The 19,550-nt window shown below is 44.7% G+C and overlaps 2 protein-coding genes across 3 annotated transcripts in view; both read left to right on the top strand.

Moving 5' to 3' along the window:
- LOC137415435 (uncharacterized) overlaps positions 1–19,550 on the top strand; it is a 116,280-nt gene that overhangs the window by 80,607 nt on the left and 16,123 nt on the right. Inside the window, exons 1-2 of one of the 2 annotated variants that reach the window (XM_068101017.2) lie at positions 16,261–16,668; positions 17,055–17,255. The exons of the other annotated variant lie outside the window; for it this stretch is intronic. Of the exons in view, the coding sequence (XP_067957118.2) occupies positions 16,293–16,668; positions 17,055–17,255 (577 nt within the window). The 5' untranslated portion in view covers positions 16,261–16,292. Of the gene's footprint in view, positions 1–16,260; positions 16,669–17,054; positions 17,256–19,550 lie in introns of those variants that run through there. 2 annotated transcript variants of the gene reach the window in all.
- LOC137415443 (uncharacterized) lies at positions 4,074–8,232 on the top strand. The gene is made up of 3 exons (XM_078770192.1): positions 4,074–4,491; positions 4,838–5,038; positions 6,417–8,232. Exons 1-3 carry the CDS (start codon positions 4,113–4,115, stop codon positions 6,554–6,556), a joined length of 720 nt encoding a protein of 239 aa, XP_078626318.1. The 5' UTR covers positions 4,074–4,112; the 3' UTR covers positions 6,557–8,232.

Below are 19,550 nucleotides of genomic sequence, written 5' to 3'. Positions count from 1 at the left end.
AGACGAGGACTAGTCAACAGACTGCTAGTCTGTTGACTAGTAGACTCTCTTGTCAAAGAAAGGACGGGCAAATTGATTTTTCTTTAATGTAACTTGCATATATTAAAATTATATTTAAATTAACTGTAGAGTAGAGTAGAGTCGAGTGGAAAACTTTATTGCAATAAATTTTGAATAAATTTTATTTAAATAAAAATGTATATTTTTGATCTTAAAAGCTTTGTTTGTCTTTGTAGTAGTTAGAAATGGCTATTTAGGCTTAAAAAGCATTAAATTCCCTTTAGAAACGTCAAAAATCGCTTTTAAAACGTCGAAGCGCTTTTAAAAAATCGAATCGAAGCGGATAAGCGGTAAGCGGACTAAGATTTTCGGCCGCTGAAGCGGATAAGCGAATCGGACTACACGGGCTGGCGGAGCGGATAAGCGGTAAGCGGACTTAAAATTTTCCGAATCGCGCCCACCTTTAGTAGACACACACTTGTTCCGAGCTTGGTGGAAGGAACTGAGATTTCCTTCAGTTGGATTAGCTATAAACAAATATCCACCATTTTATACAGTTGGATATAAGCAAATATCCACCATTTTATTAACTCGCATAGCTTTGAGGCCTGTTTTGTAGGCCCGTGGTGTCTTGCTCTCTCACACAGTTTTCTTTCAAATCAAATTCGATATATCATTTCATTTTTCACAGTCGCTAACATAGTTTTAGACTCGGTTGAAAAAAAACGGGAAGAAAATCCGATGAAAGTTGCCCTTTATAGAACGAAATGAATTCTCAAAGGCCTGTAACTTCAAGTCCATTGAGATTTTTTTTTTTAAATCGCGGCATGGTCAGTCATACACCGTCCGAAATAACAGATGGGAAAATGCCGAGATATATATATTTTGTTTAAATCGCGGCATGGTCAGTCATACACCGTCCGAAATAACAGACGGGAAAATGCCGAGATATATTAAAAATTCGTCCATTTGATGACAATCGTCACGATGAAATATTTAATTTATACGTCGTCACAATAATGTGGAGAGAGGAGCATAGCTTCGTTCACGTGTCGCCACACACGGGAAATTGCCCAGATATATATTTTTTAAATCGCGGCATGGTCAGTCATACACCGCCTGAAATAACAGACGGGAAAATGCCGAGATACAGTATATTAAAAATTCGTCGCCACACACGGGAAATTGCCGAGATATATTTTCACTTTGCACAAAAATAACATCAAGTAATCGAATCAATAGGAATGTCCTGTGCCTATAACATCGACGTTATAGGCACAGCTGCATCTAGGCATTGTGTAACATCGACGCGGCTTTTGTTTTAATTAAAACTTTTTGTACTTGTTTCTCAATGGATGCTTCTTGTCCCTCTGACAAAGTATCTTTGGCTATCTTTAGTCTATGAGGTCTATCGATTCTAACCCAACGTTCGTATTCGTAAAACTGTTGGAACAGCAGAAGCCATATTCCTCCACATAATCAGACTCGGTGGTGTAATGGTTACGGTATAGAACATCCACGCTGAAAATGGGAGTTCGGTGGTTCAAATCTGGACCAAATAATACCAAAGACTTTCAAACACTATACCTTGCTTGATGCCCAGCAATTAAAAAAGGATAGATCACGGACAAACAACTATAGGTTGGCAACCATAGCGCAGGCTTTGATCAGCATATAATGACCTCCTCCTGTGTTTAAGCTGCTTTAAGGAAAGATGATTACACTGAAAATGGAAATTTTCCGGATTTCGTCCACAAAACTCTCCTGGATCCACGTGTAAGAACTGAGACTAGACAGGTCGTGACTGGAGGCCACGCTGGGACTAGACTAGTCGTGACTGGAGGCGACGTCGGGAGTAGACTAGTTCTGACTGGAGGCCATGCCAGGACTAGACTAGTCATGACTGGAGGCCATGCCAGGAATAGACTAGTTGTGACTGGAGGTCACACTGGGACTAGACTAGCCATGACTGAAGGCCACGCCAGGACTAGACTAGTCATGAATGCAGGACATACCGGGACTAGACTAGTCGTGACTGGAGGCTACACCGGGACTAGACTGATCGTGACTGGAGGCCACGCCTCGAATAGACAAGTCGTGATTGGAGGCAACGTTTGGAGTCGACAAGTCGTAACTGGAGGCTACTCCAGGACTAGACTCATCGTGACTGGAGGCCACGCCAGGGCTAGACTGGTCATGACTGGAGGTCACGCCGGGACTAGACTAGTCATGACTGCAGGACACATCGGTACTAGACTAGTCGTGACTGGAGGCTACACCGGTACTATACTAGTCATGACTGGAGGCCACACCGGGACTAGACTAGTCGTGACTGGAGGCCACGTCGGTACGATACTAGTCATGACTGGAGGCCATGCCAGGACTAGACTAGTCGTGACTGGAGGCCACGCCGGAACTAGACTCGGCGTAACTGGAGGCTACTCCTGCACTAGACTAGTCATGACTGGAGGTCACGCCGGGACTAGACTAGTCATGACTGCAGGACACATCGGTACTAGACTAGTCGTGACTGGAGGCTACACCGGTACTATACTAGTCATGACTGGAAGCCACACCGGGACTAGACTAGTCCTGACTGGTGGCCACGTCGGTACGATACTAGTCATGACTGGAGGCCATGCCAGGACTAGACTAGTCGTGACTGGAGGCCACGCCGGAACTAGACTCGGCATAACTGGAGGCTACTCCTGCACTAGACTAGTCGTGACTGGAGGCCACACTGGGACTAGACTAGCCATGACTGGAGGCGACGTCGGGAGTAGACTAGTTGTGACTGGAGGCCACGCCAGGACTAGACTAGTCATGACTGGAGGCCATGCCAGGACTAGACTAGTCGTGACTGGAGGCGACGTCGGGAGTAGACCAGTTGTGACTGGAGGCCACGCCAGGACTAGACTAGTCATGACTGAAGGCCCCGCCAGGACTAGACTAGTCATGAATGCAGGACATACCGGGACTAGACTAGTCGTGACTGGAGGCTACAGCGGGACTAGACTGATCGTGACTGGAGGCCACGCCTCGAATAGACAAGTCGTGATTGGAGGCAACGTTTGGAGTAGACTAGTCGTAACTGGAGGCTACTCCAGGACTAGACTCGTCGTGACTGGAGGCCACGCCAGGACTAGACTGGTCATGACTGGAGGTCATGCTGGGACTAGACTAGTCATGACTGCAGAACACATCGGTACTAGACTAGTCGTAACTGGAGGCTACACCGGTACTATACTAGTCATGACTGGAGGCCACACCGGGACTAGACTCGTCGTGACTGGAGGCCATGCCAGGACTAGACTAGTCGTGACTGGAGGCCACGCCGGAACTAGACTCGGCGTAACTGGAGGCTACTCCTGCACTAGACTAGTCATGACTGGAGGTCACGCCGGGACTAGACTAGTCATGACTGGAGGCCATGCCAGGACTAGACTAGTCGTGACTGGAGGCCACGCCGGAACTAGACTCGGCGTAACTGGAGGCTACTCCTGCACTAGACTAGTCATGACTGGAGGTCACGCCGGGACAAGACTAGTCATGACTGCAGGACACATCGGTACTAGACTAGTCGTGACTGGAGGCTACACCGGGACTAGACTAGTCGTGACTGGTGGCCACGTCAGTACGATACTAGTCATGACTGGAGGCCATGCCAGGACTAGACTTGTCATGACTGGAGGCCACGGCGGAACTAGACTCGGCGTAACTGGAGGCTACTCCTGCACAAGACTAGTCATGACTGGAGGCCACGCTGGGACTAGACTAGTCGTGACTGGAGGCCACGCCGGGAGTAGACTTGGCATGACTGGAGGCTATGCTGGGACTAGAGTATTCATGACTGGAGATGCCTGGACGACACTAGTCGTGAGTCGTGACTAGGTCCTATGTCGGGACTAGACCAGTCCTGACTGGAGGCCCCGTCAGAACGCAATCTCCAATCGCGAAATACGCACCCCGACTAAGACAGATTTAAAACTAGTTGTTTAGATATATAAAAGTTTCATTCGGAGCGTGAAGTCCGTGATCTATTCCATCTCCGTGTTTTCCTCGCCGCTCTCGTCCTCTTCAACATGGGCAGCATGCTCACGTGACCTCGCAAAATGGCTGCCAAGAAGTACGTCAAGAAGAAGAGGGAACGTAAGAGAAACTTTTGTGACAGCGAGATTAGGTGTTTGTTGTTTGAGATAAAGAGTGCTAAGACAGATCTGCTTTCAAGGGACCCGTTTGGCGCGATAAATGAGAAGGAAGAAAACATTTGGGAAACAATTACCGAAAGAGTAAATTTATATAATGGAGGAATAATTGAAAGGACAGAACATGGATTGAGAGGTAAATGGAATAAACTGAAATTTGATGCGCTTAAAATAGTGAAAGAGCAGCAAAGGACTGGGCGTGTACTCCCTACGAAGGATTTCCCCCACTTGGAACTCATTCTGAGTGTTGCTGGTATTCGCAGCAATGTAACTGACGAAAGTGAAGGTAGGTACCTACAATACTGTACTCTACATGTGTGCACCCCTTAACCCCCTCCCCATCCCCCAAAACCTTCAACCCCCCTCCACAACCTCACACCTCCAACCTCCACCCCTCCCACCCTCTCCTCCCCTCCAACAACCATATACAATTGTTCTTCTGATGTTAAATGAAAAGTCTCAAGAAAACTGAAATATCCTTTGTATCCCAAACGTGCAACTTTCCTTCCTCGTTTGCATAATGAAATAAATTATGTCAATGAGTTTGCTAGATATTGTGCTGTTGAGCTCTTAAACACTAATTCACTCACTTGTGCAATTTAAATTTCTGTTTATGATAAACATTGTTTCAGTTCCTGGGAAAGACAGCTTTGACATACAGTGGAATGTCTCCACTCCTGGGATCAGCGCACACACACCATGGGATGAGCCCATCCAGGAGGGGCATGTAAAAACGGAGCCGGAGCAAGCTGTGTACCGATCTGTCGGCGCACCATTGGATGAGCCCTTCAGGAATAAAGATGGAACTGAGCCGCATGTGGACGTACCTTCAGGTAAATATAAATGACAATGAAGATACCACCTGATATGAGTATCACCATGGTGTTTTGTCTTTTGAGTTCATAACAATAATTGTACTCCCTTAAAAAATACACATAACAAGTACAGGTACATTCAAAGTACACCACCCCCATGCCAAACAGACAAACAAACTGATTCAAATGCAGTACCCTCTCGTCTGGCGAAGGTAATAACATGTCCTCCAATAACATGCATTGCCGGGGCGCCTTCGGCACCAGGCGATACCTCCGTGCAGCACATAGAGACAGAATTGGGAGCGTGTGGTGTACAATAAATTGATTGATTAATTGCATAATTAAAATCAATAAATAGAAATAATAATAAAATAATTTATTAATCAATCGGCTAATAGCATACCAAAAACCACCAGTGTTTCATCTGAAGCTGTATCTTTTTGAAAATTAATTAATGAAAAATTAAATAACTAATTGATTAATTGATTTATCAGTAAATAATTAATCGATTAATTTGATTAATCAAGAAATCAAAAATACCCTTTATAGCCAAATCACTTGGTCATTGTCGTGTTCAAATATCAGCTTCCTCGCTCAAAAGGTGCCTGAGATATTGCCCAGAAGAGAAAGAAAAGAAATAAGTGATTAATAATGAAAATAAATAAATAATAATGGTAAAATAATTAAATTATTAATCAATTGGCTAACAGCATACCTAAACCACCACCGTTTCATCCAAATCTGTAACTTTAAAAAAAATCATTTAGTTAGTCCATTAATCGAATAATTAAGTAATTAATCGATTAATTCATCAATCAATAAAACATAAATACCTTCATAGCCAAATCACTTGGTCATTGTCAGTGTCCAAATATCAGCTCCCTAGCTCAAAAGTCGCCTGATGAGAAAGGAAATAAATAAGTACTTAATTAATTGGTAATAATTAAGTAACTAATCAATTAATTGATTAACCAAAAAACAAAAAATACCGTTTTTTCAAAGTACTTGCTCACTATTGTGCTGAAATTTCAGCTCCTAGTTCAAAGGATGGCTGAGATATTGCCCGGACAAACATTAAAACAAACAAGAAAGGAACCGGAGTAAAAACTGAGTACTCCCTTTCAGCGTACGTCATTACAGGGCTCCCTTCGGTGCCTGGCAATGACGTCATGCAGCGCCTGGAGATGCAATAGGAAACTAGTCAATAACATCCATCTTGAACGTGTTAGTATCCACACGCTACCCCTTACTTACTGCTTCCACACCCCTTCCGTAACATGTGAAGATGCCGCAACATTCATACACGTTGACTTTATGAACATAATTTCAAAACAAATGCGTTGAATGTGAAACATGTTGTCATATTAATTTTGGATATCTGCGGTCCATGTCACAGACCTGGTCTCCTCTACATCAACAGTACTAAGGCCAGTACAAGACTTTGATATATCCTGGCTGTCGGCGGTGTCCAATCACCATTTGTCTTCTTACAACATGGTCAATGGCTCAGGAAGGGTCGGCAGTGGCAGTTGGTGATGACTCCAGAAACCGACGAAGAGGTTGCCCTCTTTAAGCATTGGATGTCGACGACGATAGAAAAACATGTAGCGAAGGCGAAATGGTTAGAAGTACAGAAAGTGAAAGCAATCCTAGAAGTCTAAAAGCTAAAGTATCACTTGGGTATGTGGGCATCTTAGAGGGAATGTTGTTTCGTATGAAACCTGTGTTGCTGCTTGCATCATTTTCTGGATGGGTGACTGTGGTGCTGATACAATACCCCTAATACCAGTAATCTGGTGCTCATTTTGCCGACCTCTGAAGGATGACAGGTCGGGCCAACCCAGCTGATATTATTTAAACGGCACGACAGGGGTTCAAACTCAAGACCCTAAGATGCTAAACCAGCCACCTTTACCATGAAGCCAACACCAGGAGGCATCTTAGAGGGAATTTGATTTGAATGGTGCATTTTGTTAGGCAAGGATGATGTGTGAATGTAACTTTTGTTTTGTTAAAAGTGCGTTGCTCCCACCCCTCCCAGCTCCGCCTCTCTGTCTACAACTGTTAGAAGGGCCTCAGCACACTTTTTCCAGTCTTGTATAGGGTTTTGATATATGTGTGGATGTTGGCTATCGTTGCAAACTTGTGCAATCTTGGACAATGTGTACAGGCCGGGGTTTCGTCGGCTTAAAGATAGTCTCGATGTGCACTGAACAAATAGGCCAGGTCTTTGTCTGTGCACAATGATGCAGCTTGTGTGCATACCGAAGAGCAAAGATTTGCCTTTGGGGCTTATGCCCGGTCCGTGCATAAGGGCCCATCAGTTTAACTAGTGTCAACGTAAGCTCCACAGACTCTGCCTAGTTCTTGTCTTTGCATACCATATCGTGGCTTCTGTGATGCAAAGCTTTAACAGGGATTTATGGCCAGTCAATACATATGGAGCCTAGGAGCTATGCACATCAATATATAACGTTAGTACATGTAGTTGAGTTTATTTGTCTTTTCTGCGGCACGCCAGCATTGTCTGCTTTAGTCTAGATATCATGGGATGTCTTTCCCACGTTTTCCCCTTTGTCGAATTGTGTGAAAGCTGGGTAAAAAGAGAAACTGCAGGACAGTATGTTTCCTACAATGATAGGGATGGGGGAAGAGGGTGATTCACACAGCCGACTACTTGGGTGTGCAGGATTTGTCCATATATGGAATGGGTACTGGCTAACAGTATCCGGGAAGGTGATTGGTCCAATGGTCCATGCTCCCTCATGGAGCCGTCCTAATTTGGTGTAGGGTCCCATTTATGGACATGATGGGGAGGTTGCAAGCAGAGTTATCAGAGCATATCCCATGCTAAAATGGAGTCCAGAGAACCGTCTCTGTAGGATGGAGGACTCCACGGAAACGCTGACTTCCTGCTTCACAATTCGCCTCTTCGCCAGGACCTCTCTACACTTCCATTGTTGCAGCAGCACCGGGATAGCTCCACGTGCCCTTCTGCCTGCATCCTGTTTCGAGACTGGTTCACCGCACTGGCTGCACGTTTAACTCATGTCGCAGCTTGGGGATTCATCCTGTGCATGATCTCTCTGCCCAGTTTATATGTGCTGGTTTGACTGTTGTGCTTGTGAGTCTATAGGATGGTAGTTTTTCTTATAATCCTTGGATTGCTTGGTTCTATTTGTCCCAGATTTTATTAAACTGTTTCTCATGTTCATAGTTGTTTATTTTTATTAAGAGACTCTGCATCTCATGTTGCCACCATTTTGCCGCACTTACGTTTGGGTTTATTTGGGGTACCTGGAGGATAAAATGAGGCAAGCCACTTTCGAACTGAACACGCCTCTATATTTCGATAATTTTTTATCGTAAAAAATAATGTTTCTCCAACACATGTGCCTGTGGTGGTCGACACTTTGTTTTTGACGACTATCGTATTTTCAGGGAATATTTTTAGTGAACTTTCAATAAAGTACGGTGACTTTCAAATCAAATTTCACTTTGACTGGGCTCTCTAAGGAGTTTTAGACAGAATTGAATTCAGTAATTGCTGCCAGCAATCAAGAGCGAGATTCACAGCAACGCTCGTCCAATGCAGCTGTGATTGCTGTTAGCGGAGCATTCATCGGCTGTACTCTCGTTACTGGTATAGACGGCACTGTAGTCATCAAACAATGAAAAAAGTCACACCCGTGCTGAAGGTTCAGTTTGGCATTTTAATATCAAATATGGAAAGCTTAGAAATTAAAGAAACCCTTTAGATTTACCCTTTAGACCCCTTTAGAATTATCCTTTAGACCCGCTTAGATTTACCCTTCAGACCCCCTTCGAATTACCCTTTAGAACCCCTTTAGAACCCTTCAGAATTAAACATGGTGGGTTAGAAAGGCTCTTTTTTTTTGTATACAACATCGAGGCTTGTGTAAGAGCTTGCACACTAAACACAAAAAACATAAACGGACACATAAAACATATAATAAAGGGAGTGGGAGAGAAGGAAGTACACAAGCACAACAGTAGAGAACAGGGACATCGGGGGATCTGTGGAAGGGAGAGGGCTTGGGGGTAGGAGGCATGGGAAGGGGGGTGGGTGGGGGGGGGGTGGGAGAGGTATAAAACACATGGACACAGCTAGGACTTCCAGGAAAGAAGTCGGTATTTCAAAAAAGTGGATCTGGTGTGAATTAACCCTTTGAGTACGGATGATGTCCAGTGCCGCAACCCGCGAAAAAGTTTTGTGTACGGATGAGGGATGACGTTACTACACGTCATTGACTATTCCGATAAATAGATCGTCAGTACGTGGTTGCATTCCCGTTCCAAAATGCTAAATTAATCCTGTACCGGGGGTATTTTTATCATAAAAATCCTGTACTCAAAGGGTTAACTGGGGTAGAAAAGATCAAGGTTTTGGATGCGGGAAGATAAGAGATGGTGGTGAACAGCTGTTTTAAAGACCTGGAGGGAGGAGTGGGATTGAAGAGATTGAAGGTGACCAGAGAGTCTTGATTTTGGCAGTTTAACCATAAGAGGGTTGCTGGCAGATCTTGTGCGACCTGTAGGAATATTTGGGGGACAGAGCACAGAGAGAGCTGGGGGAGCAAGGCCGGATAGGAGTCGGTAGAAGACAGAAAGACCACCAACCTGTCTGCGGTGAGAGAGTGAAAGGCCCTCACAATCAGCTTCATCGCGGGAGATTCCAATCAGCTCGTCTTCATTTTTAACGGACGTACATAGGCAAATATTGAAGTGGCTTCACCATTTAAGAATCGACAATGAGTGGGGAAATGAGTGGTTCACTGCCTCAAAAATGAATAGTAAGGAGAGTGAAGAAGCAAAATAATCAAGTAAAGTACTGGCTGCCTGCTAAAAATGACAAAGAAAGAAGATGGAAAAAAGGAGAGACCGCATTCACCAGAATCAAGTGAGAATGAAATTGAAGGTGAAGAAGAAGAGAATACCCACGGGGAGAATGGAAATGAATCAGTGAGAACGAGGAAGAGAAAGAAGAGATGTAGCAATGGAGGGGCACCAATAACAACAGTTTTTTCCTGGCGCCGCCACTGTAAGCAAAAATTTCATACAGAGCTCCATGGAGTTTGGCTCGCTCATCGGGGGTGGTGCTCCTGCTTTCCATCTTGCTTCTCTTGAAGTGGTCAAAATCAAGGACTTCCTCACCATTGGTATTTCAAGGCAGGAGGTAGATTCCCAAGGACTGACATTCTCCTCCAGGCAGAAACTTTGTAGGCGCTCTATCTATTACTATTAGACAAAGCTAGCCATCTCTGTCTGTCTGTTGTCTATGTACTCCGAAACCGTCGGACGGAACGAGTTGAAACTTGGTGGTTGTACTCTGGGTGTGCAGTGCGTGTTTCATAAGTTGGGATGGTTACGATAAACTTGTGTTTTCACATTAAAATGAGCAAATTATCATACTATACGGTGTCTTTGTTTTTAAATTATGTTTTAACATTAACATTTCTATGTCTGAAACTCATTCGCTTCAAGCTCTGCTTTTGAAGCCCAACTTGAAGACCATACAAGATCTGGCGAGTCTCAGATATTAGATACTCGTCTAAACGTCTATCAAAAATGGGGGGTTTGGAACTGTTTATTCAACGTTACAGCCTGGCGAGCATGCCAAAGTCTGAAGCCTCGGCCTAGCGCCAAGTGTGCTTCTATCTTTATTTATTTCACATCCCACAGACGTGAATGAATACTTGTTTTACTTTGCACGCATTGCACACCATGTGCAGCGAATTTCACCTCCCTGCACCTTGTATTTATTGTTATTAAAAAGAACGGTTCTTTACACCGCCCTTGAGGCTCCGTTTGTAAGCCACCATCTACAATTCCAATAGAAGAGATATATTTACTCTTTTATGGAAAGTGTTTTTGGAATTGTTTTATCCTCAAAAATAGACCTTAGTGAACACACAGTTGTGCTAAAAGATTGGCCTTTAAAACCCTGTACTCAAGTCATCCTTAAGGGGACAGACAAATGTACTAATGTACAAACACACTGTTTTATATAGGTAGATTACGTTCATATTGCGAAACGGTTTTTTTCAATGGATGCTTCTTGACTCTCTGACTTGTGGTATCGTTGGCTCTCTTTAGTCTGTCTATTGTAACTCGACGTACATAAAACTGCAGGAATACCAGAAGCCATGCTCCTCCATATAATCAGACTCAATGGTGCAACGGTTAGAGAACATCAACTCTGAATCTGGGAGTTTGGTCGTTCAAATCCTGACTGAGTCATATCAAAGACTTTAAAAATGGAAGTGGTGGCACCTTGCTTGACGCTCAGCATTTACAAACAGAGCACAGCCAAACAACCATAGGTTGGCAACCAGAGTGCAGGCTTTGATGAGCATAATGACCTCCTGTTTTAAGTTCCTCGTAAGGAAAGATGACTACACTGAAAATGGTAATTTTCCGGATTTCATCCACAACACTCTCCTGGACCCACACGTAGGAACTGAGACTAGACTGCTTGGTACTTGGTTGATTATCCATTTTCACTTATCAGTGGGGATCCGAGATTACTCTTGAATTTTCATACGTCCGATGCAGATACTTTATGTTCTCTTGTGGGCTGTTCTAGGGTGTCACCACACTTTTATTGATGATTTGCTTTAATCATATATACTTCTTTCATTCATTAGCTTTTAGGAGTGACCCGGAAGACTCGGTTAGGTTTAGAGAAAAGAGCATTCCAATCCGTTTGGTAATTACCATGCAAATACTTTAATGTCTCTGTTAAGTCCGTCTTGTTCCTCCTGGATTTGAGGGATTCCGATTCAACTTCTGGAGTAAGTTTCAAGCTCTTGCTTTGGACTTTGTCTAACTTTGTGATGCCTTTTACTAACCAAGGATTCCATACTGTAGAAGCATATTCCAACACAGGACATATCACAGAGGTGTACAGAACAGTAAGTATGTGCTTAGAAAAACCACGAAAACATCTTTGAAATGTTCCAATATTTGTGGTATGCTTTCTTGACAAACACATCGATATTGTTACGTTTGTTGGGGTAAGTGATGGAATACCATAGTAGAGGTAGGATTGTTAGGACCGTGGACGAGGAGGAGACATCTCAATGTATTTAAGTAGGAAAACTGGAGCTTAAGATTGTTTATGTGTCTTCACACGGGGGGGTGAAGCTGTGTTAAGTAGATAGGGGTTAAGGTTAGTTTCCCCCCAGTATGGGATTGTCACCTGTGGCTTTTCCCTATGTTTTTTTTACAACTACAACAAGGCGGCTTTGCCATTGTTGGTGCGTTTGGTGTGCTGGGATTTGGTGTGCTTTGGAAGGAGCGTGGAGCTTTTGCTGCACTGGCAATATCTCAACAGAGGTGGGCAACATTTGGGCTCATCAAGGAGCTGGGGTCCGCATGGCACTTGACAGTGGAGAGCGAAAGGCGGCCGCCTTGGCTGCTTTCTTCATGCCTGAGCGTTTGACGCACAGTTTCAGTGCCATTTTTGGAGCGCTTCCCACGCAAGTGGCTACACCGGCTGCAATGACCACCAAGCCCCTTTTTATTGTTTTTTTAAATGGCATAGTGCCCACCACAAAGCCTACAGGGCCACTCGAGGTGGGGGCTACACAAAGAAAACAAAAGCAGAACAACCAGCCCCTTAGACTGAAACAAGACAAATATAGAAAGTTGTCTCTTCACATAACAAATAAGGCTGGGAGGGGTGAACTGGTCTGCTTCGAGACAACAGTGCTTCCACCCCAATTTTTGGTAGACTGCCAACCAAGGCTAACGAGCTCAACCCACCCGGGTTTGAAATGAGAGTTGTCCTTCTCCTAGGCAGCCTACCGTACAAGGCTAACGAGTATCACCCACCCGGGTTTGAGATCAGAGTTGTCTCCCTAGGCAGATTGCCGGCCAAGGCTAAGGAGTTCCACCAACCTGGAGCACGCTTGGTTTTAAGGCGCCAGGTACCCGCCTTTCACACCTCTGCATTTAGTTAAAAACAGGGATCGACACGAGAAGCCATGCATTAGGAGTTTGATTAGGAGAGGCTACCTGAGATGCAGACCATATGGGATATTTTATGGATGAGGAGTTTCTCAGTTCTCCACCACCATCCCGGTCATTCCTAACCCTTTGACCCCCAAAAGCATTTTGGACCAAAGCTGAGTGCTGGCTGGCTAAAGGGATTTTATTTTTATTTTATCATCCCCCTGTTGTGTGTTGTGAAGATCCTCACATTAGGAAATTTAATTTACCTCGACATTTATTTCGACTCGCTTTATTTTGTTATTAAACCCATTATTGATGAATTTTCATTGTCTTGTTTGCATGGTGTTAGGTTTAGGATTAAACCCGTGTGCTTCGTCCAGGTAAGTGCTTTGTTTCCTTCACCCGCGCGCAACTGACCAACCGCACAATTTTGGCTACGCGCCTCGGGAGTAAAAATGATCGGTCATTCGTAACCCAGTGGTCTTAATCGCTGGGTAACGCGGCAACATGTTTAGATGGTTTCAAGTAATTTGAAATTAGTACACTATTCCTAGATCTGCCTGTTCTTCAACTAACAAAAGATCAGTTCAATTTAAGGAGTAGCTGTACTGTATTGCTGCATTGATCCTCAGCACGGCACATTTATCAGCATTGAAGTTTAAAATCCACAGGCGAGAGCAGAGGGCCAATGCATTTACATATTCTTGGAGTAAATCACAGTCTGACTTCCTAAAAATGTGACTGGAGCCTACACCAGGACTAGACTAGTCTGTGACTGGAGCCTGAACCAGGAAGAGACTAGTCTGTGACTAGAGCCTACACAAGGATTAGACTTCTCTGTGACTGGGCCTGAATGAGGACCTGCCAGGTCTGTGACTGGAGCCTACACCGGGACTAGACTAGTCTGTGAATGGAGCCTACACCGGGACTAGACTAGTCTGCATCTGGAGCCTTCACCAGGACTAGACTATGACTGGAGCCTACACCGGGACTAGACTAGTCTGACTGTAGCCTTCACGGGGACTAGACTAGACTATGACTGGAGCCTACAATGGGACTAGACTAGAATGTGCTGGAGCCTACATCGGAACTTAACTAGTCTGTGACTGGAGCCTTCACCGGGACTACACTAGACTATGACTGGAGACTTCACCGGGACTAGACTAGACTATAACTGGAGCCTACACCGGGACTAAACTAGACTGTGACTGGAGCCTTCACCGGGACGAGACTAGATTATGACTGGAGCCTACACTAGGACTAGACTAGACCGTGGATGGAGCCTACTACACCGGGACTAAGCCAGACTAGAGTGTATGGCTGGAGCCTACACTAGGACTCGACTAGACTAGACTAGACTAGATTGTGACTGGAGCCTATGCTAGGACTAGACTAGACTGTGACTAAAGCCTATGCTAGGACTAGACTAGACTGTGGCTGGTATCTACAGGGACTAAGCCAGACTAGATTGTGTGACTGGAGCCTACGCGAGGACGAAACTAGACTGTGGCTGGAGTCTACACTCGGACTAAGCCAGACTAGATTGTGTGGCTGGAGCCTACGCTAGGACCAGACTAGACTGTGGCTGGAGTCTATACTGGGAATAAGCCAGACTAGAGTGTGTGGCTGGAGCCTACGCTAGGACTAGACTAGACTGTGGCTGGAGTCGACACTGGGACTAAGCCAGACTAGATTGTGTGGCTGGAGGCTATGCTAGGACGAGACTAGACTGTGGCTGGAGTCTACACTGGGACTAAGCCAGACTAGACTGTGACTGAAGCCTATGCTAGGACTAGACTAGACTGTGGCTGGAGTCTATACTGGGACTAAGCCAGACTAGATTGTGTGGCTGGAGGCTATGCCAGGACGAGACTAGACTGTGGCTGGAGTCTACACTGGGACTAAGCCAGACTAGACTGTGACTGAAGCCTATGCTAGGGCTAGACTAGACTGTGGTTGGAGTCTACACTGGGACTAAGCCAGATGAGACTGTGACTGAAGCTGATGCTAGGACTAGACTAGACTGTGGCTGGAGTCTACACTCGGACTAAGCCAGACTAGATTGTGTAGCTGGAGGCTACGCTAGGACGAGACTAGACTGTGGCTGGAGTCTACACTGGGACTAAGCCAGACTAGACTGTGACTGAAGCCTATGCTAGGGCTAGACTAGACTGTGGTTGGAGTCTACACTGGGACTAAGCCAGATGAGACTGTGACTGAAGCCGATGCTAGGACTAGACTAGTCTGTGGCTGGAGTCTACACTGGGACTAAGCCAGATTAGATTGTGCGGCTGAAGCCTACACTAGGACTAGACTAGACTAGACGAGACTAGATTGTGACTGAAGCCAATGCTAGGACTAGACTAGACTGTGGCTGGAGTCTACACTGCGACTAAGCCAGACTAGACTGCGACTGAAGCCTATGCTAGGGCTAGACTAGACTGTGGTTGGAGTCTACACTGGGACTAAGCCAGATGAGACTGTGACTGAAGCCGATGCTAGGACTAGACTAGACTGTGGCTGGAGTCTACACTGGGACTAAGCCAGATTAGATTGTGCGGCTGAAGCCTACACTAGGACTAGACTAGACTAGACGAGACTAGATTGTGACTGAAGCCAATGCTAGGACGAGACTAGACTGTGGCTGGAGTCTACACTGGGAGTAAGCCAGACTAGACTGTGACTGAAGCCTATGCTAGGACTAGACTAGACTGTGGCTGGAGTCTACACTGGGACTAAGCCAGACTAGATTGTGTGACTGGAGCCTATGCTAGGACTAGACTAGACTGTGGCTGGAGTTTACACTGGGACGAAGCCAGACTAGAGTGTGTGGCTGGAACCTACGCTAGGACTAAGCCAGACTAGACTGTGGCTGGAGTCTACACTGGGACTAAGCCAGACTAGATTGTGTGGCTGGAGCCGAATCTAGGACTAGACTAGACTGTGGCTGCAGTCTACACTGGGACTAAGCCAGACTACATTGTGTGACTGGAGCCTACACTGGGACTAAGCCAGACTAGATTGTGTGACTGGAGTCTACACTGGGATTAAGCCAGATAAGACTACAATGTGTGACTGGAGTTCGTTGTCACTGGAACTTGTCAAGCTTCGGCTGAACGCATTCTTCTGTCGTGAAATCCGAACACCGACTATGACAGATTTAAAACTATTTTTTCGTTATAAAACGAAAAGTTTTATTTTGAGCGTGGAATTCCGTGATCCATTCCATCTCCGTGTTTTCCTCTCCGCTCTCGGATCACTTGGCATGCGCAGAAAGCTTACGTGACGTCACAACATGGCTCCGACGAGGTACCGTAACAAGAGGGACCGTAAGAGTAATTTTTCCGACAGGGAGATTCGATGTTTGTTATTGGAGATAGCGACTGCAAAGTCAAATCGACTGCCAAGGGACAAGTACGGGGGAAGAAGGCAAAATAACAGCAACGTTTGGGCAACAATTACCAAAAACGTCAATTTATGCAATGGAGGAGTAATTGAAAGGACCGAGAGGGGTTTGAAAAACAAATGGAATCAACTGAAATGGCAAGCGTCTCAGGCAGTGAAGAAGCAGCAAATGACTGGGGGTGCACTCCCCACGAAGGATTTCCCCCACTTGGACCTCATTCTGAGTGTTGGCGGTAATCGCAGCAATGTAACTCACGGGAGTGAAGGTAGGAACAATACCCTACCCCACATGTATGCACCCCTCAAGACCCAGCCCCCCTCCTAAACCTAACCTCACCCCCTCCCCAAACTCACTCTTCCACCCCCACCCTCCCTCCTCAGCCCAGCCTCTTCCCTCCTCCATCTCCCCCCCCCCCCCCCCCTATCCCATCCACTTGGCTGGAAGAAAATTGTACTTCTGATGTTAAATTCTAAAGTCTTAAGAAAACTTAAATATCCTTTGTATCCCCAAACGTACAACTTGCCTTCCTCATTAGCATAATGGCATAAATTATGTTAATTAGTCAGCCAGATATTGTACTGTTGAGCTGTTGAAAACCAAATAACTCACGTGTGCAATTAAAATTTCTGTTTATGATAAACGTTGTTTCAGTTCCTGGGAAAGACAGCTTTGACACAGAATGGAATGTCTCCACTCCTGGGATCAGCGCACACACACCATGGGATGAGCCCATCCAGGAGGGGAATGTAACAACGGAGCCGGAGACAGCTGTGTACCGACCTGTCGGCGCACCATTGGATGAGCCCTTCGGGAAGAAAGATGGAACTGAGCCACCTGTGGACGTACCTTCAGGTAAATATAAACAACTAGAACGGGCACTCGGTAGAGCGCATACCTTCGCCGCAGCTACTGTTCTGTACTTGGCATGGGAGTGTAGGGAACAGAACAGTGAACAGTTTGGTGCTGATTTCATGCAAATCGGATAAGAATTGACCGAGTTATGACAAAAAACGCACATTTTGCAAGGTCGTGACCCCCCTGACCTTTGACCCCCAACCGCTAACAAGGGTAATGTCTTCACTGGGTCATGTCGTATATCACAAGATCGGGCATTGAATTCTGAACATTTTGGCATTAGTTGCATGCCAATTGGATAAAAATTGACCGCGCTATGGTAAAAATACGATTTTGACCTTTTCGTGACCTTGACCTTGACCTTTGACCCGATTGCTCCCAAAATCTAATCAAATGTGTCCCGTATAATAACCAATCATCCCACCAAATTTCATGCAATTCGGTTGAATACTTTTTGAGTTATGCGAATAACATACACACACACACACACACACAGACATACAAATAAATACACAGCGATCAAAACATAACCTTCCGCTTTTGCGAAGGTAATCATGAAGATACCACCTCATATGAGGATCACCATGGTGTTTGTCTTTTTGAGTTTATAACAATTGCACTCCCTTAAAAAATGTCACCCTTTCAATGGCAAATGGCAATGGTCTGAAAAAAAAAGGCAAATGGCAATGGTCTGAAAGAAGCGGTTCAGTTTGGCATTTTTAATATGAAACGGGCAAAGCCGAGAAACGAACGAAACCCATTAGAATCACCCTTTAGAATCACCCATTAGAATCACCATTTAGAATCACCCATTAGGATCACCCATCAGGATCACCCTTTAGAATCACCCTTTAGAATCACCCTTTAGAATAACCCATTAGAATCACCATTTAGAATCACCATTTAGAATCACCCATTAGAATCACCCTTTAGAATCACCCTTTAGAATCACCCTTTAGAATCACCCTTTAGAATCACCCATTAGAATCACCATTTAGAATCACCCATTAGAATCACCATTTAGAATCACCCATTAGAATCACCCTTTAGAATCACCCTTTAGAATCACCCTTTAGAATCACCCTTTAGAATCACCCATTAGAATCACCATTTAGAATCACCCATTAGAATCACCATTTATAATCACCCATTAGAATCACCATTTAGAATCACCCATTAGAATCACCATTTAGAATCACCCTTTAGAATCACCCTTTAGAATCACCCTTTAGAATCACCCATGAGGATCACCCATTAGAATCACCATTAAGAATAACCCATGAGAATCACCATTTAGAATCACCCATTAGGATCACCCTTTAGAATCACCCTTTAGAATCACCCATGAGGATCACCCTTTAGAATCACCCTTTAGAATCACCCTTGAGAATCACCCATTAGAATCACCCATTATAATCACCCTTTAGAATCACCCTTCAGAATCATCGTTTAGAATTACCCTTTGGAATCACCCTTTAGAATTACCCGTTAGAATCACCCTTTAGAATCACCCTTTAGAATCACCCTTTAGAATCACCCTTTAGAATCGCCCTTTAGAATCGTCCTTTAGAATCGTCCCTTAGAATTGCTCTTTAGAATCGTCCTTTGGAATTACCCTTCAGAATCATCGTTTAGAATCACCCTTGAGAATCACCCATTAGAATCACCCATTATAATCACCCTTTAGAATCACCCTTCAGAATCATCGTTTAGAATTACCCTTCGGAATCACCCTTTAGAATTACCCTTCAAAATTACCCTTCAGAATGACCCTTTAGAATGACCCTTTAGAATCGCCCTTTGGAATCGCCCTTTGGAATCACCCTTTAGAATCACCCTTGAGAATGACTCTTTAGAATTACACTTTAGAATCACCCTTCACAATCGCCCTTTAGCATTTCCCTTTTGAATCATCCTTCAGCATCACCAAATAGAATCACCATATAGAATCACCCATTGGAATTACCCTTCAGAATTCACTTTGAGAATTACACTTCAGAATTACCCTTCAGAATGACCCTTTAGAATGACCCTTTAGAATCGCCCTTTGGAATCGCCCTTTGGAATCACCCTTTAGAATCACCCTTGAGAATCACCCTTTAGAATTACCCTTTAGAATCATCCTTTGGAATCACCAATTAGAATCACCCTTTAGAATCGCCCTTTAGAATTGCCCTTTAGAATTACCCTTAAGAATCAGCATTTAGAATCACCATTTAGAATTATCAGTTAAAAATTACCCATTATAATCACCCTTTAGAATCACCCTTTAGAATCACCGTTTAGAATCGC

This window comes from Myxine glutinosa, chromosome 1, assembly GCF_964187855.1.
Source record: "Myxine glutinosa chromosome 1, kmMyxGlut1.1, whole genome shotgun sequence".
NCBI classification, from domain to species: domain Eukaryota; kingdom Metazoa; phylum Chordata; class Myxini; order Myxiniformes; family Myxinidae; genus Myxine; species Myxine glutinosa.
This window is presented reverse-complemented; position numbering and strand designations above follow the sequence as displayed.

What these genes read in the sequence shown, in the direction of transcription:
- LOC137415443 (XM_078770192.1), top strand. Translation starts at nt 4,113, where the DNA reads ATGGCTGCCAAGAAGTACGTCAAGAAGAAGAGGGAACGTAAGAGAAAC. An exon ending in TGTAACTGACGAAAGTGAAG is followed by an intron (nt 4,492 to 4,837) that starts GTAGGTACCTAC and finishes ACATTGTTTCAG; the next exon opens with TTCCTGGGAAAGACAGCTTT. An exon ending in GCATGTGGACGTACCTTCAG is followed by an intron (nt 5,039 to 6,416) that starts GTAAATATAAAT and finishes TCCATGTCACAG; the next exon opens with ACCTGGTCTCCTCTACATCA.